At 41.1% G+C, this 23,880-nt stretch overlaps 1 protein-coding gene across 1 annotated transcript in view; it reads left to right on the top strand.

The window, feature by feature from the left end:
• The window catches only part of UXS1 (UDP-glucuronate decarboxylase 1), a 102,355-nt gene that overhangs the window by 61,334 nt on the left and 17,141 nt on the right, over positions 1 to 23,880 (top strand). The window contains exons 9-10 of the mRNA XM_034758061.1: positions 3,152 to 3,273; positions 23,106 to 23,225. Of these exons, the coding sequence (XP_034613952.1) occupies positions 3,152 to 3,273; positions 23,106 to 23,225 (242 nt within the window). The remainder of the gene's footprint in view (positions 1 to 3,151; positions 3,274 to 23,105; positions 23,226 to 23,880) is intronic.

Genomic DNA, 23,880 nt, shown 5'->3' with positions numbered 1-23,880 from the left:
GTTTCAGAGTAGCAGCCGTGTTAGTCTGTATCCGCAAAAAGAAGAACAGGAGTACTTGTGGCACCTTAGAGACTAACAAATTTATTAGAGCATAAGCTTTCGTGGACTACAGCCCACTTCTTTGGATGCATATATATTCATCCGAAGAAGTGGGCTGTAGTCCACGAAAGCTTATGCTCTAATAAATTTGTTAGTCTCTAAGGTGCCACAAGTATTCCTGTTCTTTTTGCGGATACAGACTAACACGGCTGCTACTCTGAAAAAGGAATTTGGTAATACGTGCAAACTTTAAACTCAGGGAGGAGGAAAACACAGCACAGATAAAATGGGCATTGTAATAAAACAATGGTATCATGTCTAGTTTATCCTGCCCTAAATATAATTTTTCTTTATGGAATCAAGCTCTATTGTTGAAGCAGGGATGGTGTGGAACTGGGCTTGGACCTTGAGAAGGGAGGAGAGGAGAAAGTAATCCATGCTGTGGTCTCCATTTTAAAAGCAATGAAATGACGTAGGACCACAAGTTTCATTGACTTTCAGTGAGGCATTTTCTCATAAGTCACTTGGATACTTTTGAAAATCCTGTCTTAGTCTATAATATACAAAGATTCGTGAACCATTGTCTTTTGATGTGCTCTGTGAATTATGGCTGAGTATATTTGACATCAGTATCTGCCTTCAGGGAGGTTATGAAAAAAAATTAAATTTCCCATGAGAATTGGCCATAGAGGACAGTTTTAATCAGTTAGAACCTTAGTTTGGAACTATAAATGCAATGCAAAATTTCTTTTTATACAGTGTCCTTTATAAAAAGCATCAAAAAGTTATAGCATGACAAAGGCAAAGCTGTATGTAGCTCCTGGCAGAGGAGGCATTCTAATTATAAGCCATTATTTGGTAGTGCCTTAACATTTTTTTAAAAAGGAAAGTTTGAAATCCAGGCCACAAATGGGGGGGAATTATGCTCCTATGAGCAGTGTCAGTGCAACTATTTATTTTCAGTATATGTGATGTCCCAGAACATGGTTTTCTTGAATGCTTACAGCAAATCTGGAACTGACCAGATTTCTTCCAAGAAGCTACGGTTCAGTCTCTCTGTCTGCCAGCCAGCTCTAGAGAGGAATGATTAATACCATTTGCGCACTAACTTTCAAATATTACTAACATTCATTTTTAAATTGAATAAATCTTGGCTGAAAAAATAGCCTCTCTGTGCCACTTGCTGTCCTCTGAGTATCAGGCTCAGGGAAGAACAAGGCATGCGCACCATTTTTGTTTGTGGGGCTGTTCCCCCACCTTCACCAAACCAGATTCTTTATGGCATGTCTAGATCTCCACCTCCTGATTATTTAAAATGAATGAATTGGATATTGGTCTGTAAAACTCTTAGGACCATTTATATTAGACAGTAGAAGCCTCGGGGTCTGTGCTGGTCTCTGCTCGAGCATGACTCTTATGATCCAGAACAGTAGCGTCCAGAAAGCAGTAAGTCTTGGAGAGAACTAACTTTCAGTCTCTGCATACGTAAACAAGCATATTACCTATCCAAATGAAATTATTTCCACTTGCAGTCATGCTGCTCTATCGGGGTAATAAGAATCTGGAGAGAACTGGGCACAACTGATGATCATGTTGTGATTTATTTGTACTTGAAGATCAGAATAAGAATTGTGATCTGTAACATTCCTGTGTTGTTTCCTTGGTTATACCTCTTACTGCTGAGCAGTGCTAAGCATTCTGGGTTTTATGGGTAACTTTTCACAGGTCACCAAAGAAACTAGGGGAAGGCAATCTAAACTGTGTGTTTAATATTCAATATAAATAGTTATCCGTAAAAAAGAAAAAGATGTTTCCAGAGCGGGGATACCTTTCATCCAGGCTGGAATACTAGTCTAAGAGTTGTAAAAAGAGAATTTACCTGTGGGAATGCCAGCAAGAATCTGTTTTTATGATTGTTAATTCAAGAGATGAATGGTTGCTTACTAGGAAAGGTTGGAGGGGCGGGCAACAAAATCTTCATGGAACTTATAAGTGGCATGGAGGAGATTCTGACACTGTATTAAATATTCACTGGTGGCGGTGATAGAATAGACAGCTGTCTATTCTATGTGACTCAGCTGAATGTTTTTAATGTTGTTTGTCCTGTTCTCCTCATATTTGTATTTCAGCATGTATTGGAGGTGATGGGAAGGCAGGTATGACTCTCCAGTAGCATCCAAGGGTTCTCTTTTCTCTTGTCACAGCTATTGCTCAGCAACTCTTAAGAATGCTGTCACCATCAACCAATCTATTTGCACCTGGCCTACACCTCCAGGCGTATCATACCAGTGGGTCACAGGGACACAGACATGGCTGAAAGCGAGCCAGAGCAACGTGTTGTAACTTTTTTTGTAAGGGGTACAGAGGAAAATTTAAACTAACTTTAAATAAAGCACCTTGCCCTTTCTTACACTCAGCTGCCTCTGTTTTGTCTACTCAGAATCATCTTGGCTGAAAAAGTAACTTCTCTGTGCCACTTGCTGGTCCCAGAGTATCAGGCTGAGAGAAGAACAAGGCACCCACATACCATTTTCGTTTGTGGGGCTGCCTCACACCTTCACCAAACCAGATTCTTTATGGCATGTCTAGACTTCCACCTCCTGCCTCCTTTTCTCCCCAGCTCTTTTTTTGAATGCCAAAATGCCTTAGCTCCTTTTGCAAACTAAATAGAAATTGCCAATGAACTCTAAATAACCTATAATCTCTATATTCAATTATCTTAGATCAGAATCTTGGTTTTGCATCTAGAGTTATTCCATCTTTGAGGTCCATTTCCAGACAAACATTCAACTCAGCCTGCCCTGAGTAATGGTTCTTATGAGGAGACACATCCATCGAGGAGGCTGCTTTGTTTAATACGCTCAATTTGGGGATTTTATAGATTCTCAGATTGTCCTTAATAGTTATCCTTTTGGGATTCTATTTGATGAATCTATTGGAGTGAAAGATGTTGGAGTTCAATATTTAAAAATTAGATAATTTGAAGAAAAATTGATTAACACTGTACATACTAAAACAAGCTCTATCAAAAGAGCCGTATATAAAAGGAGTTACATTCCCTCTTCCTGTTACTAGAAAGAGAAAGTCATTCAAGTGTTGTTTCTCTCCCTAGATCCTGAGGTTCACCCTCAAAATGAAGATTACTGGGGCCACGTGAACCCCATAGGACCTAGGGCCTGCTACGATGAAGGAAAGAGAGTTGCGGAAACAATGTGCTATGCCTACATGAAGCAGGTATTTGACTGTCAAATTCAGTGGCCTTGCTCTACTTGCTGAGAACAAATGCAGAACAAAACTGGAATGAATAAATGTATATGTTAGGGGTGGAGGGAGGTAGAGGATGCCTTGAGTACGGGAATTCTTGCAATTGCAAAATCTGTTTTCTTTAACATGGAAGTTTTATTGCTCCCATCTTTTGTGATGTTTCAAGTGAGCAACGCTCTCCAAGAAAGTGCTTTGCCGATCAGGACCTTAATGATTATCTTGGAGCAGCTTGATGAACACACTGGAAATCTAAATCAACAAGTTACCCTAGTACTAGTTTGATATGGGCAACATATTTTAAATCCCTTTTGCGGGGGGGCCAACCTGAGCCTGAGAAGGAGCCAGAATTTACCAATGAACATTGCCAAAGAGCCACAGTAATACATCAGCAGTCCCCCATCTGCTACTGCCTCCAGCCCCCAGCACCTCCCGCCCACTGGCAGCCCCACAATCCGTGCCTCCCCCTCCCTCCCCACGCCTCCCATCCACTGCAATCAGCTGTTTTGCAGTGCTCAGGAGGCTCTGGTAGGGAGAGGGGAGGAGCGAGGGCATGGCAGGCTCGGGGGAAGGGGTGGAGTGGTGGCAGGACCTGGGGCAGAGGAGGGGGTTGAGCAGTGAGCACCCCACAACACATTGGAAAGTTAGCATCTGTAGCTCCAGCCTCGTAGTCAGCACCTATGCAAGGAGCTGCATGTGGCTCTGGAGCCACAGGTTGGCCGCCCATGCCCTTTTTGGTAAAAGGCTTGAAAATATGCTGCTATAATTATAGTCTCTCTGAAAGATTTGCATGGTTGACCATTTAACAATTCTTTCAAACAAATTAAATCAGTAACTTAGCACTAGAATAAAGATGAATTTTATGAGGTATTTGTAACATGATTTATTAGCTTTCCTTTTTATTAAGGAAAAAGATGGTTAAGGATGTGCTTCTCTTCATTAATCAATATTAACTTTTATGTGCATGATTTTTTTTTTTCTTTAGTTGTTCAAATAGTGTATAAAGCTATATAGTGCCCTTTAATTTGTAATGCATGGAGCTCTCTAATGTTTGGGGTTTTGTTATTGTTTTGATTTTAGTTGTTTGGCATTTTTTATATTAAGGTGGCAAAGGAAACCAATTTTAATGCATTATACAGAATATTTCAAACCCTTACAATAAGTAAATTCTAAACATTATTTTAAAACATATAGGCTGTGACTTAACGTGGTAAAAACATTCATGCCATTCTAACTTACCTCTGTGATCCAGTATCCTAGCACAGATGGTGTAGCATAACCCAGTCACATTATGGATCAGAAAGAGAATAAAGGATCTTGTCTGCTTTGCTCTACAAGTTTATCTTGTAAGCTATAAAATGAAAATACCAGTAGCAATTGAGGTGATGGGTGTGTTTTGTAATTATCTTTAGCACATCAGCCCTTTCCATGATGGCTTGTAAAAATGGGCTTTGAGAACTGTTATATCTACCTGGAACAGGTTTTATCCTGCTATGAGTTCTTGCCCATTTAACATGCTGAATCCTCTGCAATTACATGGTACATACAGTAATATACTTGTAGCACTGCAGTCCTGTGACTATGGCCCTACCAAATTCATGGCCATGAAAAACATGTCACAGGCCATGAAATCTGGTCTCCCCCCCGTGAAATTTGGTCTTTTGTGCACTTTTACCCTATACTATACAGATTTTACGGGGGAGACCAGCATTTCTCGAATTGGGGGTCCCGACCCAAAGGGAAGTTGCACGGAGGTCACAAGGTTATTTTAGGGGGGTCGTGGTATTGCCACCCTTACTTCTGCGCTACCATCAGAGCTGGGCGACCAGAGAACGGCAGCTGTTAGCCAGGTGCCCATCTCTGAAGGCAGCGCCCCGTCAGCAGCAGCGCAGAAGTAAGGGTGGTGATACCATACCATGCCACCCTTACTTCTGCGCTGCTCCTGGCGGTGGCTCTGCCTTCAGTACCACAACCTCCACCACAATAACCTTTCAACCCCCTCCCCCCACACATACTATTCTTTTTGGCTCAGGACCCCTAATGTTACAACACTGTGAAATTTCAGATTTAAATAACTGAAATCATGAAATTTACGACTTTTAAAATCCTATTACCATGAAATTGACCGAAATGGACCGTGAATTTGTTAGGGTTCTACTTATGACCCAATCTGCAAGCTATTACTGTTTATTAATATAATAGGACTATACATGGTAGTAATCAATACGTTTGGTAGTAAAGGTTTGCAGGACTCTGTCCTGTGTACACATGCATTAAATGAAAACTCATGATAAGCAATCTGTCTTTGGAGTAGCTGTCTTAGATCCTTCCTGTAGCTTATTCCAGGTCAGTGAAGACTCAAGGAATACTGCCTAGCCTTGTCCCATGTTTTCATGCATTCTGAAGCCTAATTGGACTGGCTTCCTGAGGAGCAGTGTGAATGTTTGACTAGCACTGTAAAAACAGGTTTATTTTTTGCCGGTGTGGACAAGTTTGACTTTTTGCCCTTGAATAAAGGTATTTTGCCTTTAAGGATGCAGACTAGTAGAAGTGGCTAGCCTTGAGATGTCCCTCTTGTGCAGCAGGTACAAATATGAGATTTAATTTGTTACACCTTAGACTGTAATCTCTCCAGAGTGGTGTGTCAGCCTCGCTTTTCCAAAAATTCTCCTTTATTTTTTCTCCGCTTTGATATTTCATTTTCCATCATCTGTGTATGGTGTTCAGCAAATTCTCATTGCTTATTGTAGATATCTTCTAAAGCTTTTGCATCCTTTTCTTTTGTTCCTTTAGTACAAAGGAACTCAACCTAAGATCATCCGACTATCTCATACCTTCCTTTGAATCTCTCTGCGGCTGTTCCTCTTCTTCCAGCTAAAGTTTAAGCTCCATGTTCTTATCCATAGGGCCCTTCACAATTCTCTTCTCCCTACTTACCAAGGTCTTGTGTACGCTAGAAAATTAGGTCAGTTTAACTGTGTCAGGGGTGTGAAAAATCCACACCCCAAGCACTGTAGATAAACTGAGCTAAATCCCCATGTAGACAGCGCTAGATTGTCAGAAGAATACTTCCATCAACCTAGCTACCACCTCTTGGGGAGAGTCCCTCCTGTCAGTATGCATCAGTGATAGACAGACTTAGACTCATGAGTTGCAAGTGGCTCTTTGAGCCGTCTCCTGCAGCTCTTTGCAGCACATGATATTAAAACACGATGTGGTTTAATTCTTAACCAGTCAGGATGCTTTTATTATGTTGATAATTGTAGTTGATAAAATAATAATACTTTGTCATTTTGCTCGTGTGTGTGTGTGTGTGTGTGTGTGTGTGTGTGTGTGTATATATATAAAAATAAAAACCTAAATATTTCCCGTCATACTGTTTAAATATGAATATATGAATATATATAGTACTATAATAAATGAAACAATGAATTCACATTACACTGACACTTTTGGGTAATGTTGATTGCTAATTTGACTCCTGAACTACTGAGGTCTGAGTGTCACAGCTGCAGTGGTGCAACTGTGCCACTGTAGTGTTTTAAGTGTAAACAAGTCCGCACTCTTTATCACATCTCCCCCTCCACTCCAGCAGTGATGGCAATGGTTTCGACCTTCTGTTTATGCTTCTTAAGCAAACATCTTGTGCTTTATGCATAGAACGGGTTCCCTGGCCTAATAGAAAGGCTACTAGTTTCTCCACCTAAAATCACTGAGTCGTCTCTGATGGGGGCATCTATAAGAAACCAGGCAATGTTTAATGATTGTGCGGTTGGAGAAAGTCTGTAACTATAAAATTAAAAGAGAGCTAATACTATGATGCAGTAGTAGCTGCTCCCTAGCTAAGGTTCTGTTAGTGTAGCTTTAGCAGGAGCTTTAAACCTTTGTTTAGTAGTAATTTCATTGAAATAGCAAAAATCAATACGTAGAATATAAATTTTGAGCATTATTTGAATTTTTGTGGCGGTTTAATGAAAAGTGGATTGATGCAATTTCTGACCTTATTCTCTTTGCTTCTTTTGGCCATTTTCCCACTGGATTGTCTCACTTTTCTTTCTATTCCTTTTGCAAGAATTGTAAAACACTCTGGGAACAATGATGCTGGTCATGTGTTGATCGTTCAAGTATTAATTAAGCATCAGTGTTTCTTTCTAGATCATTTTATAATTTCTTAGTAACAATGGAAAATATTGAACCCTTAAACCCATCAGATTTCCATTTGATGACAAATCTGGCGCAGTGTGAGAGCTATTACTCACTTCTGGGGCAACAAGAGATTACCAAATACCTCTGGAGACCAGGAGAAAGATGGTTAGCTAGGAAAGAGGAGGCACAGTCTTAAGTGACCTTAGCAGTGCAAAGGCAGAATAACTCTCCAAATGCATGGACTGTATAACGGTCAGATGTGTCAGTCTGTTGATATAAAAGCATATGAAGTCAGTATTAAGGTTTTGTCTTAGAATGCCAGTTTGGTGAAGTTGGAGTACATACTGCTTTTGGGTGTCTGTTGGAGCTAGAAGTGAAAGCCTTATGGAGGCACAGATGAAAAGCATTCTATAATAGTTAAGTATTGTAATGGAGTTTGTTATTGACAGCGTTATAGGCAATGTGAAGGTGGAAAGAATGCACAGACTTTTTCCCTTTCTTTAGCTTCCATATTTTTAAGGTTTTGGCTTGATGGGTCTGACCTTCACCGATCAACTGTCACTAAATATCATTTTTGTTTTTAATACATATTCAAGTGTTAGTTTAATTCTCCCTATCCTTCATATGGTGTTTTAAACTGTAAACTTTGGGACATTTACTGTCTTTCTCTGTTTGCACAAGGGAGTCTTGGTTGCCATTTTGGCCCCTGGGAGTTAATATAACATTAATATTAAATACCAATTCAGTGATTTGTTTCTGGGTAACAGATGGTGGCAGCTAACACTTACCTTCTGGTAGCCCTTTCTGTAAAAAGGCACTCTTGTATGCACTGATTTTTCCCTGCCTTATCACTGCCCCAGCATCCTCACTTTAAAATGCCATTTGATATTGCACAAAAGCAAGAATTTGGTAACTGAGTATGTGAGCACATGAGATCTCGCATGATAATATGTTCTCAGAGGAAAAACAGATGCTGTTCTGTACACATGGTTTCTTTACTGTTGCACCTTACTAGAAGTTTTTTCTGAGCGTTTTATATGGTATAGGATTGTGTGAAGGCGACTTTTGTTTTAGAGCATGTTAGATAAAGTTCACAATGTGATAGAATGAGCTCTCAGCCCTGCAATGACTGTGCCTACTGCTGTGACTATTATTCTTGCACAGAGGTGATTCACTTTTGTAGTAATTTTTAAATGTTTTCCGCTCTTTTTGTAATGGGTCAGGAGAAACACGCATTGGTTAAACTCAAAAATATAAACAGACGTGCTGCTGGTGTGTTACAAATGTTTGTAACTGCTCTGGAGTACTTGCAGATATTCAAACCATGCAGAGTCAAACTCTTAAGCACAGTTACGTGCAGATAGGTATGTCTTAGTGTTTAAAATCATATGTTTAAATGTGCCATTCTAATAAAAACTGCACTTTTGTAATTGTCCAATCAGTTTTTTAATGTCTGTTCACAACTACTTACAGCAGTAATCTGAGGCCTCTAATTTATGAGGTTCGGTGACATCTGCACTTCCCAGAATCTCAGCAAGCATGTTTTTTATCCACTACTCAGGGCAGGAGGAAAATATCCATTCTGGCTTTTTTCCGCTACATGTACACTAGAATGCATTGTTCACTTCCTGGTTTCGTTTGGAAATTGCCACTCGGCCTGCGCTCAAGTCTCTTGAATTATGATGGTAACTGTGAGGTTGTGTAGGACTCCCCACGATTATAGGAAGCGAGGTGTGGGCAGTCATGCCTAATGGTAAGTCAGGCGCTGGAGCCGAAGTCCAGAATCAAGCCAGGGCTCAGAGATAGGGTCAGGTGCCAAGCCAAAGGTCAGAGCTGGAGGCAGATTCACAAGTCAAGCCAGGGGTCAACGCCAGAATCAGCATCAGGGATAGGTCATAGGAGCAGGAACTTGGAGCGAAGCAGGAACTGGGAACAGACGGGTGTCTGGGATAAGGAAGGTAGGAGTCAGGCCATATAGGCAGGGTCTGTAGTAGCAGCTAGCTCGGCATTCACCTAGCTGCTTGGATCAACTTTCTGTGCCTCTTTCTGATTTAAGTACTGGGTCCCAGCCAATCAGTGGGGCTGGATGTCTCCCCCAATCAGGAGCTTCATGTAGGGTGACCTGACAGCAAGTGAGAAAAATCAGGACCGGGGGGGAGTAATGGGAGCCTATATAAGAAAAAGACCCAAAAATCGGGACTGTCCCTATAAAATCAGGACACCGGGTCACCCTAGCTTCATGGGTGGGGTCCTTTGTGAGCTAGAGCTTTGCTAGGCCCCTTCTTCTCTGGTTTGGATGAGCTGCTGTGTGGCAGCCACAGCCTGAGCACTGCCTATAGGCCTGGGTTCGAGCCCTGCCATCTCTCTCAGTAATATGATTATGCAGATCCCAACTACACCAGTTTAAGTTGAAAACTGTTCCGAATTTGTTTTCCATTTCCCCACATAATGTGAATCAAATATTTTCTTCTGTACTGTTGTGAAACTATACAAAATCATTGTTTTATTAATGTAAACTAGGTTAAATACTTAGTTTTGCACTTTCCTTGACTCTGTTTGAAAGATGTAGTGTGGTTAGAGTCTGATTTCTTCTTTTTACAATTAAAAAATAAACTCTACTGCTTGGTGGCCTGAAGTCTTGTTTCAGACCTTGTGAGTTTCTAGATCATTAATCTTCCTTATTAAACCCACGTTTTCATGCCAATTAAATTGTCCTTTCTACTTGTGATTCTGTTTAATTGGCGGAGCAGTATTACTTGTCGGTGCCAGATTAAAACTCTATGTAGTTTCACAAGTGCAGTGCTAATAAGTAATCATCCAGTCTTACCTTATTTTATGTGAAGTGATAGCTTCCAAATTGCCTCAGGATACCTCCATTCTCTAATTAGAAATCACAATTTCTGTATTCCTACCTTCCCTACAAATATATTGGAAGAGATTGGATGTAATGATTATCATATCAAGATATTTAGTATTACAGAATTGTTTGTCATCCTTCAATATATCTAGAAGGTTTGTATCTAGCCCCAGAGAATAATTACTTATTGCTTAAGTTTTATCAGACCTACTCACTGGGCAAAAACTAAATAGTGGGTGGAAGGATAGAGACAACTAAATGGAAAAGATGAGGTTTACAAAATAAAGATTAAAGAGCATGGGTTTCAAATAGATAAGCAAATACATGTTGAATAAATATATTGTGAACACAGCTTTTTTTGTAATGCGCTTCCTGTTTTGTTTTTATGCACTGCACTTGTTTTCTGTAATCCTTGTTTGTTAATGCACAAATTGAGTTGGTTTCAGTATTCATAAGCAGCCTAGAGATAAAATTTAAGGAGAATGAAAATAGTTGATTAAATTGCTAATAGAACTACATTGTAATTAGTAACACTAAGTATAATTACTCCCTAATTATCAAAATTAGGGCTTGTCTACACTGGCACTTTACGGTGCTGCAACTTTCTCACTCGGGTGTGAAAAAACACACCTCTGAGCACAGTAAGTTTCAGCACTGTAAAATTACACTTTATATTAGGATTCCAGAGAAGAATTATTGTGGATTATGCATCATGTCAAAAGTAAGTACTAACAAATACTGAAAACTGCCAAAGTTATGTGAAGGATCACATTTAATTCATATTAGCAATGAAAATTAGTTTAATTTCCAAGGGCGGGCGAGGTGGGTCACAGGCCAAGTGGGATGGCTGTGCTACAGCAGGCATGCCCTCTCCTTAGAGCAGCCAGTTAGCCATCCTAATTATTGATCCTGATACAGGAGGAAAGGTGGTAATGCATTGACTCAGATCAAAAGTTTTTCTGAAAGCCTTTGTACGGCTCTGCCATACTCAACACTGGACCTTAAGGTGCCCAATTAACTCCAGGGTGCCCAGCTGGCTCAGTTGGTAGCGCATGAGACTCTTAATCTCAGGGTTGTGAGTAAGAGCCCAATGTTGGGCGCATTACTGTCTATCCACTGGAGCCACTTACCAAGAGTTGTGGTGCATTCTTCATCACGGGCAATTTTTAAATCAGGATTGGATGTTTCTCTAACAAATGTGCTCTAAATCAAACAGGAATTAATTCAGGGAAGTCCTACATCTGGCCAGTGATATGGAGGAAATCAGACTAGAAGATCAGCGTGGTCCCGTAACAAGGTTCACTCAGCACTCTGGTGCCTCCTGCTGGCTGTCCTGGGAAATTAGCTCTGCATGGTCGTGCACCCCCTTCGGGTGGTGCCTTGCTGCCATCTCTCCTGCTCTAGAACCCATTCTAGGTCTCTCCAAGGACCGCAGCGTCCTCTTCAGTGACACAGCCCTTCCAGGGGACCTGCAGTCCTCTGTCCAACCACTCCCCTTAGTGGTTACTGCAGCGAATTGTCTGGCCACTTCCTCGTAGCCCCAGCATTCTCTTTGTCCTTGCCTTGGGAGCTCCGCCTGCAAATCCCAGCAGCCAGCCAGGAGCTGTTTCTCGCTCCCCTGGTTCCTGCTCACAGCACTGCTCTGTCCAGGGGGCTGGCAGTTCTCTCGGCCCTCCAGAGACAGTCCTTCCTCCCTGGGCTCCCAGCAGAGAACTGCTCTTCTCTGCCCTGCTGCTCCCTTTTATTATGGGCTTGCTGGACCCTGATTGGCTGCTCCCTTCAGCCCTTCTCTGATTTGCTGCCTCCACAGCCTCCGTAGGGCTCTATTAACCCCTTAGAGCCCAGTGTGAGGCAGGCACCCCATCACAGGTCTTCTGAGGCTTTATAATCTATGAATATGCACATTGACTCAAGCGTTGGTATACTTGATCTCTGAATACTGCGCACCAGTCTGGGCAGGCAGCTCACATAACAAATCTCTGGCCATGCAGCTTAATGCCACAGTGAGGATTAGCACTGAAACATACTGCTGTTCAATGGTTGGCCACTTTGGGCATATACAACCGCACCCTTGGTCCAGAGAGACAGACAGCTCACAAGTGCAAGTGAACCATGGCCAACCTGAACTTACCAATTCATGACAACCTCCAGAACCTTCCAAAGACACCCCTGAAATCTTGCAAGCCTTTTGGGGATCAGGCTTAAGTTCTTAAAGTTGAGGCATACTGGGATAATGCTCATGTTCCAAACAAACACCTGATTGCTGATCTCACAGAAAAACTTCCAGGCTTCAACCTATCCCAGAAACAATGGCCCACATTGAACCATTTCAGAACATCACTTAGCAGATGTTGTCATCTCTTACGCCTGTGGAAGATGAGACAATTCATAATGTGACTGTAGACCACGTTTTAAATCAATGCCCACTTCGATCATTTGCCACTAGCATCTCAAGCTCACACCACGCCACTCACTAACCTGGTTTTGGCTCTATGAACATTGCTAATCACTTCCCTTGCCATACAAAAAAGAAAACTGAGGTGATGTGATAGCAAGGCCTAATGTCTTGTTGCACCATCAGCACTAGAATACATTACACCATTTCTCACCATTGAAAAGCAGGGATTTTAGTCTTTTTGGCAGTGCCCAGAGAAATAGTTTCCGCTTCTCTTGGTTCATGAGACATTTTATCTTGAAGTGATCACTAAAAGTGTGGATCAAACAAATACAGGGCATTTGTCAGATAAGCCCCAGCATGCTTTCAGCAGCTTGAGCTATGCCACTTCTTTTTTCTTTTTCACTACACAGTGAGGAATAAGTCGGTCTGAATTCCCTCCACTAGTCAGAGGAGAACTTAAAGCCCCTTTTTTTTATCTTGCTATGTTTTCTTTCCAAGGATGGAAAAGTGATTTCTAAAGTCTTGAAAATTTAAACACTTTGTAAGGATGTCTATTTCCAAAAGCCATAGCCAATACCTCAGTCACTCTTTGAGGCTTTGGAATGCATCCATTGCAACTATTTGTGTCCTGGGGCGCAAAATATGTACTCTGGCATCTTTCACCTACAATAGCTTTCTTCGTTTGGCAAAAAGATGCTTCCTTTGTAGACATCCACTTTGGCTCTGTTACTGTTACCCAGGGTTTTCTGTATCCACAGCTCTTGGTAACTATATTCTGCGAGGCAATGTCAGAAAATAAATCAATGAGGGCACCGCACATCCATAGCACAGCATGTCCATAGATGGTTGGCACAAGCAGTACAACACAAGACTATTTTTACTTACAACTTCCACTTTATTTTAGTCTCAAGCACATATACACATAAGCAACAGGTTAGCACCCCCCCAAAAATCAATAGTTACCTCAAAAGTCTGGAGAGTCCTTCAAGTGCAACACATTTCTGGTGACCACCCTTCTGTCTGCGGCTGGGGATATTGAGATGTGTTCATGAAGAGTGCACCCAACACAGACCTTTTCCCCTTTTTATGCTTTTAAGTGTCTCGCTGCTTGTCGTTCAGCAGTTATTGGTGATTAAGCAGCTGAAGCAAGAAGTTTCAAGTAATTGGTTGTACAGCTGTCTTTCTGCAGACACACACATGCGCGCGCACACACACACACACCAGAAGTATAGATAGACTTCCTGTCTTTCAAAACTGCATACTTCAGCAGTTCAAAAGAAAGCCCAACAGGATGGCGCAGGGTCATGCTCAATTCTCATCATCACTTCCGCTCCCCTCCTGGCCTGCCTAGTTATGCTAAGATTGCTTCAAAGGCCTTCTAGTTTAACTGTTTTTGGCAATAAGCATTGCAGTCGATATTCCAGTTACTGGCCGTGGCCTTGGCACTTTGCTAGGCTGTTAAAATCTCTCCTTACATTACCACAGGCAGGTCCTAATCATGTATCCATAATTGCTCTAATCACATCAATTAATGAATAAATATAATACTGTCCAGAACTCTCACACTCATGTCTAAAATTAGATAAAGCTATTTAGGACAAGAACCTTGGCTCAAATCCTGGCCCCACTGAAGTCAATAGCAAAACACTCTCAGACTTCAGTAGAGCCAGGATTTCCCCTCTAGCTTTTTGCTCTTTAAAGTGCATAGCATGCTTCGGTGCTGTAAAATTATGGATTATCAAGGCAGTGATGTGGGGAGTAAAATTTAGATTTAGAGTTCCACTAATGGCCTGATGCATATTACAAATCACCATGATATTGGAACGATAGCTTCACACACAGTTTTCAGTGCATATAATCCTTATGTGAGTGTGGTAATATCAATACATTGCATGTTACGAGGTGTATTACTAGAATTATTCCATAAGCTCTCTTACCATTAACAGTAGCACCAACACATGAGTTGACACACTAACAACATTTCACCAGTCACTCACTTTCAGCATTTTTGGTTGTGTCTACCTAACCAAGTGGAGTAGTAATTGCAGTAGTTGTGAGCAAACCAGTGTTTCATGGTACTTTTTTAGGCCATTTCACATTTAGAATTGATACAAACAATCCTTTCATAAGAAAACCAATCTTTCTTGTTAATATACAAAATCCCAATTTGACATTAAACTTATTTAGTACAGTACTGGTAAAGGACGTATATTGAAGATATGTACTTAAAACAACTTACTAAATTCTCCATAGTATTTCTTTCTCCTGTTGATCTTATTCTCAGGGTAACCAAAAAGCGACTTTCTCATGAGACTCTGACTCAGGGATGACGGAAGGTTTTTTCTTATTCTCTCAGAAGGAGGTATTTCAGGAGGTGCTTTTCAGAAGGTAAAGAAAGGAGGAGAGTGCTGATAACTGGAAGAAATAGTCCATGTCAGAGGAATCTGTAAAAGGAAATTATTAAGCAAACTATCTCCTGCAAGTGTGGCTTTATCCACTCACATGTGCGTCTTCATTACTCATCTCCAAAGCTCCCACTTCATATCTGTGTATAGGCTGTTCAGTCCATCCATAGTGGTTTGAGCATTGGCCTGCTAAACCCAGGATTGTGAGTTCAATCCTTGAGGGGGCCATTTAGGGATCTGGGGGAAAAATCTGTCAGGGATGGTCCTTGGTCCTGCTGTGAAGGCAGGGGACTGGGCTCAATGACCTTTCAAGGTCCCTTCCAGTTCTATGAGATAGGTATATCTCCATATTACATATTATATAACCTGGTAATTATTGATGACCATTTTCATTTTAGTTCTGCAATCAACAAACAAGGTAGCCAGAACATGAGCTCCCAGTGTGATACTGTGTCATAAAAGAGCTAATATTTGGTTGTGTTAACAAGGGAATGTTGAACAGGATTAGAGAGGTGATATTACTTTGGAATCTGGCATGAGTGAACCACTGCTGGAATATTGTGTGCAGTTCTGGTGTCCATATTTTTTTTTAAAGGATGTTAAAAAAGTGAAGAGGGTTCAGAGAATAATTTTTGGTTTGGAAACCAACCTTACAATAAGAAACTAAAAATTCAATCAGTTTATTTTATTGAAGAGAAGATTAAGAGGCAACTTGATCACAATCTATAATTACCAATGCAAACAGAAGATATGATACTAAAGGGTTCCTTAATGTCTCAGATAATGGCATACCAAGGTTTAGTGGCTTGAAGTTGAAGTCAGAAAAGTTTAAAGTGGACACCAGGCAAAATTTTAGGTTTGAGGAATTAGCTATTGGAAGGGTCCTTCAAATGATATCAAATTTTACAATACTTGCAGTGTTCTAAATCCGGAGTAGGCATCTCTAAAAGATATAATCTAGTTCAACCACAAGTTGGGATAAATGCAGGAATCACCAAGTGAAATTCCGCGGCCTGTATTATATAGGAGTTCAGACTAGATGATTGTAATGGTCCCTCCTGGCCTTAAAATCTATGAACTCTTCATTCCAGGCAGTGTAAATCATAGTGTAAAACAACCTTATCCATTAGTAACATGCAAGGGTAAGTCCAGTTTGCTAATGTCGTGGCCATTAGGTCAAGTCTTTGTGTATATTTGTATACTCAGGATTGGATTTAGTATTTGTAGGACCCATCGGTGACATTTTCTAAAATGAACTGCCTGCAAATAATTGCACTGTGATTACTGTTCAAAATTGTAGGTGGTGTAATTTTAAAATGTGTGTATTTCAGACACCAACAATTATATCCTTTGTAGTTGACTGCTAGTCAAGACTTTCACACAGATTACACATGCTAGTCAAAAGAATTTCAAGAGATACAGGCAGCGATTTTAATAACTTTATCTGAAAGAGAGTAATTAGCCTAGTTTTGCTCACTATGGTAGCTCTGCAGGTTTCTGGTCTTTCTCTGGCAGGTTATTTGCGCATTTTGTTGTAAGGATTTCTGATGCCAGTGAGTCCCCACATGCCAGAGTCACTTTGCAGCTCCTTATGTCCTGGTTTCGTGCAAGTAGAGTTCTTCGTCTTTCTTGTTTAAATCTTTGCTTACTCGCTGGTGATTCATAGTAGATGAATTTGCAACAACGGTGCAAAACTTGCAAATTGTGAGCATTAAAGTTAATTAATAAGAATGATTCACCTGTTATCCTGCTTCTGCATTGCAGCCTTAGTGTATGTTGAAGCTATTTCAGTTAAAACCGTCATTGGAAACCTTTAGACTCCGAAGTTGCATTCTGTGTTGTTCTATTTTCTGAACCATGCAGACCAAGCCTCTTTTACCAAAGGTAGATTTGTTAATCTAAAATATGGCATGTTTATTCTTTTAAGAAAAATATACATTGATATCATCCTGCCATGCCTTGCTGTAGATGGTTTTTGGAGTCAAGACTTTCAAAAATAAGTACCTACAGTTAGAGTTCCTCACTCCATATTTAGGTGCCAAAATTAGTGGCCTAACTTTCAAAGGTGCTGTGTACCCTACATCTCAGTGAGGCATGGTGAGTACCCATCACCTTGGAAAATGAAGCCACTGATTTATTAGCCTAACCGTAGTCACTTAGTTTTGAAAATTTTGGTTTGGGGTAATTTCATAGGAGCCCTGACAATATCTGTTGGATAGTACGTGCTACGCTTTGGCTGTCATTAATTGTCCCCTTAAACAGATTTATTTATTTATTTATTAACAAAAGACAGAGAAGTAAATAAAAAATCACCAAAAACTTTAGATGCCAGTATAATTTTTCATAACTTAGGCCTAGTCTACATTAGAAAAGGTTTTCTGGTACAGATATATCAATATAGCTATACTGGCAAATCCCTCCTAATGTAGATGCAGTTTTTATGCCATCAACAAGGTGCGTTTGCTGGGACAACTTACACTGGTTCAGTCACATGAGCAAAATAAACTATACCAGCAAAAGCATTTGTGTCAGTATAACACATTTGTGATTTGAAATATTGTGTGTGTTTAATTAAAAAAAAAAAAAAAAGTCACAGCCCTAACCAATATTGCTGTACCATCAAAAGTTTCTAATGTAGAGCTGACTTAAAATAAATGCCTTTGTGTACACATCCCTTGGAATTCTGAAGTTGGAATCTATTCACTTAACTATTGTTCTGTTTTATACATATGTAAAACTGTATATACAATGTGCTTTTCAAGTTTTGTAAAAGCACTGAGCGCATTTTAAAAGATTTGAAAAACAGGTCTAAATACAACGGGAAAGGTTTAAGGTTTGTAGGAGGCAGGAATGAAATCACAGAGACGACACAATTTAAAACTGAAAGATTAGCACAAGTTGTTTTCTTTGTACAGCTATGGGGTGTGGCTCACCTGGTGAAGAGAGAGAGTTAGTCTAAGGGTACGTCTGCAATGGGCTGTAACCCCACAGCAGCGAGTCTCCGATCCCAGGTCTGCAGACTTGGGCGTGCACTACGATGCGAAAACCAGCAGTATGGACGTTGGGGGTTGGGCTGGAGCTCAGGCTGTGAACCCTGGGGAGCGGGGTGGACTTCAGAGCCCAAGCTCCAGCCTGGGATGCAATGTTTACACTGCGGTGTTTAGCGCTGTAGTGTGAGCCCCATGAACCAGAGTCTGTAGACCTGGGCTCTGAGATTTGCTGCCATGAGTTTTATGACATTGTAGACATACCCTAAAAGACACCGGGAAATTGCAGTGATGTTCACTGTTCTGTTTAAATCAAGGACAGCAAGCCACTCCTGTCATTAACTGTCCAACGCTGCAGATGCTTAAAGGCATCTATCAGTTTTATGGCTCTGGATGCCCCCAGGATCAAGACGCCTTCAACTTAAGTGTTTGGTTTGAACAGTGAACTTGTAGCCTCCTCATTGACTCATCCCACCACCTTCTTTGCTCTGGGAAACTTACAACTCACAGCTGGGTCTATCTGGATTGAGTCTTCCCTTCCTGTGTCAGCAAATAAATACAGAAACGCCTCATTTAAAGTCGTCCCACTTAACGTTGTTTCGTTGTTACGTTGCTGATCAATTAGGGAACATACTCCATTTAAAGTTATGCAGTGCTCCATCCACTCTTAAGTTGTTTGGCTGCCTGCTTTCTCCACAGCTGGAGAGCTGCCTTCACTAGCAGGACCAAGTACTGATTTTGCCCCAGATCCCTAAGTGGCTCCCTCAAGGATTGAACTCACAACCCTGGGTTTAGCAGGCCAATGCTCAAACCACTGAGCTATCCCTCCTCCTCCCCATTATGGGGTATGACTAGGAGTGTAACATTCTACAAATATTTGATGCCTCAGAGAAATTATTCCAGAAGAATATGGAGGGGGGTTACTAAAAGTAATGGGCTGAAAATAAGGGGGGAAATTTAGGCTGAATATTTGGGATAAGATTCCCAACACTGAGAATCTATTAGTTTGTGGAATTGTTTTCAAGGGAATGGGCGGAGGCCTGATTTTCTTGGGAGACTTCAAAACCAGGCTGCATAAAACACTCTAAAATAAACTTTAGAATGTAGTCCCAATGGAGTACCATTCCTATCTCTAGCTTCTGTGCTAGTCTACTTGAATCAGTTGTGTAGCTTGAAAAACCTCCCAACAGAGACGGAGATGGTGGTTTTCCCTAATGTGTCTTGAATCTTGACCATTAGGTACCCTCTCCCCCTTGTACTGAGAGCTCTTGCTGACCGGCACTATCTCGTGTGTGTATTTCTCTGTCACGCACACACTGCCATTTTGTAACCTATATTGGATAACAGAAGCCAGTTGACCCACTGCGTGCAGTTCAAAGAGGCTTTGTAGATCAACCAATAGCTATTTTTTCCTAAGGCGCTAGCTTCTAAATGCCTTGCTTTTAAATACATGTTGTTAATAAGTATAACTAGTGTTGAGAAGCCTGCATGAAGACTTGGAAGACTTTGTCTATTATGAATAAAGGGAGTAGGGAACATGTGGGGAACATGAAGGGATGAGAAACCAGAGGGGACTGTTTGCAGATACAGTGGAGGCATTCATAAATATGGTGTAATGTACGCTGTAAGCTACTGTTAGAAGTATACCTTGACACGTTGCATTACAAAGTCCTTTCAACAGCTTCCGATCAGACATGCCAAACCCGTGAAAAAAACACAGAAGTTTGGCTTGTTTTTGGCTTAATTGGCTTGTGAGTTGCTTGTTGGCTAGTTTTTGGCTTGTAGCTTGTTGCTTGTTTGGTTTGTAGCTTGTTGCTGCTGCTGCTTTTTTTTTTTTTTTTTTTTTTTTTTTATCGGTTCCCGGCAAGCAGAGGCAAGGGGATGGGGTACAGAGTCAGGGGTGCACAGCGGGCCCACCACAGTCCCAGACTTCATGCCGGGGGGATCTAGTCCCATAGAGTGTTGGGGTTCTTAGGGATTGGCTTGCTTTGGCCTTGTTTTGAAATAGATTAGCTTGATTTTTGGCTTATTGTGAAAGTCGGGGAGCTTATTTACTGCGTGAAAGTTGGCAACTGTGCTTCTGATAAAGCACACGTGGCTGATTGCCACTCCCTTGGTGTGGATAGGGAACATGCTAGCAGATAGTGTCCGTATGGTCTTTGGGGTAAAGCACAGGATTGGAAGTCAGGAGAGCTGTGTTGTGTTTATAGAACTGACACTAACTTGCTGTTACAACCTTGGGCAAGAGACGGCAACCTTTTCTGTGTTACAGAAATTGCCCATTGTTGACAGTAAGTCAAGAATCAGGAGGTAGCCGTGTTAGTCTGTATCTACAAAAACAACAAAGAGTCTGGTGGCACCTTAAAGACTAACAGATTTATTTGGGCATAAGCTTTCGTGAGTAAAAACCTCACTTCTTCGGATGCATCCGAAGAAGTGAGGTTTTTACTCACGAAAGCTTATGCCCAAATAAANAAAAAGGATTAGAGAGAGGCTAACGAATTGGCAACATTATAAAAATTATCCATTGCTGACAGTACGTATCACCAAGGGATGCAGGTGCCCATGGTTTAACCTCAAGAACAAAGAAGAATAAACAGTGTTTTGCACCATTTCAGAAACTGTGGGTAAGGTTTAAACAGTGCTGAGCATAGTTTGCCCTTGTTTACTCTTGCAGCTAACTTGTGATGAGCTGGCACTCACTGTCAACAATAACAACAAAGAGTCTGGTGGCACCTTAAAGACTAACAGATTTATTTGGGCATAAGCTTTCGTGAGTAAAAACCTCACTTCTTCGGATGCATCCGAAGAAGTGAGGTTTTTACTCACGAAAGCTTATGCCCAAATAAATCTGTTAGTCTTTAAGGTGCCACCAGACTCTTTGTTGTTATTGTTGACAGTGAGTGCCAGCTCATCACAAGTTAGCTGCAAGAGTAAACAAGGGCAAACTATGCTCAGCACTGTTTAAACCTTACCCACAGTTTCTGAAATGGTGCAAAACACTGTTTATTCTTCTTTGTTCTTGAGGTTAAACCATGGGCACCTGCATCCCTTGGTGATACGTACTGTCAGCAATGGATAATTTTTATAATGTTGCCAATTCGTTAGCCTCTCTCTAATCCTTTTTCTCCCATCTGTGAAATAAATACCGCCTTTTTCACAAGGCTTCTGTAAGGATGAATTCATTTATTTATAAATGATTGAGTTCCTGGGGCAGGCAATTACATATTCTTATAACTGAAGCTACTTTCAGGCTAACCTGTTTCAAGGAAAATCATGGTCTTTGGATGTCCCTCGAGCGAGGGATGTGTGAGCAGAGGCTGCAGTCTTCTGAAGAGAAGTTGAAAATGTGTCCAGCACACTGTGTATCCTCTTGTAATGGGAAAATCCACACGCATAGTTTCACCATGTCTTCAAGTCCCATTTTTCCAGGCAGTGGCAACCAGCCACAATCTGTTGGCAAACTGTTTGAAAACATAAAGTTCCATGTTTTCATTGAATATTGAATAAGCCTCAAGAATATTGTAACAGATTACATGATTTGTGTAACCCTAGAAGTTTGTGCTTGTGACTTTTGCTACCTTTGAATCAGTGGCAAGAAGTTTACTTTCAGAGGTGAAGTTTCTACATGTTGTCACAATGAACTGTTGAGTGCATCAGAAGCCAACCCTGTGCATTAGTTCACCATGACTGAATGTTCTCCTTGCCATGAAGGCTGAGGATTTGGCTCTCGCAGAATTTAGGTGAAACACAGTTTGTTCTCAGCGATGGGTTCCAGCACTGCAATTTCACAAGGTCACGATGCCATCTATCGACCACATTTGGTTCTGCTTGCTAAACTCAGTTGAATGCACTGATTATCTGAAGATGGGTTTACATAGCATCCACACAAAGCATTACTGGGTATAATGGAAAAATTTCTCAGATTCAGATAAAATTTCTGTAGTATTAAAGTTGTAAGTTATACAATATCTGTATTTGAACAGCCTGTAAATAAACAATGGGGATCTGAGACATAAACTAGCCCATAAATTTCATGTAGGCTAATGCAAAATAGTAATGTTATGGCTATGGTTAGAACAGTGTTTCTCAAACTGGGGTTGCCGCTTGCGTAGGGAAAGCCCCTGGCGGGCCGGGCCGGTTTGTTTACCTGCCCCATCCGCAGGTCCGGCCGATCGCGGCTCCCACTGGCCGCAGTTTGCCGCTGCAGGCACTGGGGGCTGCTGGAAGTGGCAGCCAGTAAGTCCCTAGGCCCGCGTCGCTTCCAGCAGCTCCCATTGGCCTGGAGCAGCGAACCGCGGCCAGTGGGAGCCGTGATCGGCCGGACCTGCGGACGGGGCAGATAAACAAACCGGCCCGGCTCGCCAGGGGCTTTCCCTACACAAGCGGCGACCCCAGTTGAGAAACACTGGGTTAGAAGGTCACTTTATTATAAGCATCAGTTCAGTACCTCTGAAAATCAGGCTCCTTTAAGATAGCTCACAGTGGGCACCCAAAAATCTCTAATCACTTTATAAAAATTTCTCGGTGTGCTTAGTCACGGATTATTCTGTGGCCTTGGCAAAGTCACTTGATTGATGTTCTCCAATCTGTGAAAATACTTCTTTGGTGTCTCGTTGCTAAATCCTTAGAGCCTCTGATGGAAGACCCTATTGAATTGCAAAGTAGTATTAATATATTAAAGTATTTCTTAAAAGAAAAATTCATTAGGGTAAAGAACTGTCTTTAGATTTTCCATCAGTGGTTCATATTAAATTATGAATGTAGATAATTAGGGTAAATTCTCCTACCATATACTCTGTGGTTTATGTGACGTTACAGGAGTCTCAAGGTGAGAAAGCAGCATGTGTTTTAAAAGTGTATATTAACATTCTTATACTTACGGAAATATCGCCCTTTAAAAAAAAAACACCTACTAAATATGAAAGTTTGCACTTTGAAGGGGTTGGGGGAGGGAAGGTTGTGGAATCTTCATTAAGTACATGTTTTGTTTGTTTTGTTTTTGCTTACAGGAAGGGGTTGAGGTGCGAGTTGCTAGAATATTCAATACCTTTGGTCCTCGGATGCACATGAACGATGGCAGAGTTGTCAGTAACTTTATCTTACAGGCACTTCAGGGAGAACCTCTAACGGTAAGTAATTGGCACTTGGTCCTGGGCTTAGAACAAAACCACTTTTCAAAAGTGACTTTTTTTTTTTCAATTCCCTAGCTTTTGGGTGCACAACCTTAAACATTTGAAAGAGGCTAGATTTTTAGAAAGTGCTGAGCTCCCACTCTCTGAAAACCAGGCCTCTAAATGTCTCAACCTGGGTGTCCAAAAATAACTAGTCGTTCTTGAAAATGTTAGCCTGTATTTATAAATCTTTACATGTGTGCATGGTTCTGTACTGTCAAAAATGTGTTCTCTCCATAATAAGGGTGGTCATGTGTTTCAGTCATTAGTCTAGGATACGGGAGACCTGAGTTCAAATCCTTGCTCTACCACAGCCTTTCTTTGTGACTTTGGGCAAGGTCTCTCTCTGCCTCAGTTCCCCATCTATAAAATGGGGATAAGAGCACTGCCCTGCCTCACATGGGTGTTGTGAGGAGAAATACATTAAGGATTGTGAGGCACTCAGATAATTCAGTAGTAGGGGCCTTATAAGTGCCAAAGATAGAAGCATACATCCTAAATTAATCATAATACAAAATGGGTGGTGGAGGGGTATGTGAGGTCAAGGATGAGATCATGAGATATGTGATTTCATACACATGGCAACTTTTTACATTTCACATATAAAATTTGG

This window comes from Trachemys scripta, chromosome 1 (assembly GCF_013100865.1).
Source record: "Trachemys scripta elegans isolate TJP31775 chromosome 1, CAS_Tse_1.0, whole genome shotgun sequence".
NCBI classification, from domain to species: Eukaryota; Metazoa; Chordata; order Testudines; family Emydidae; genus Trachemys; species Trachemys scripta.
Note: the sequence above shows the minus strand (reverse complement) of the source record. Positions and strands in the feature narration are given on the sequence as shown.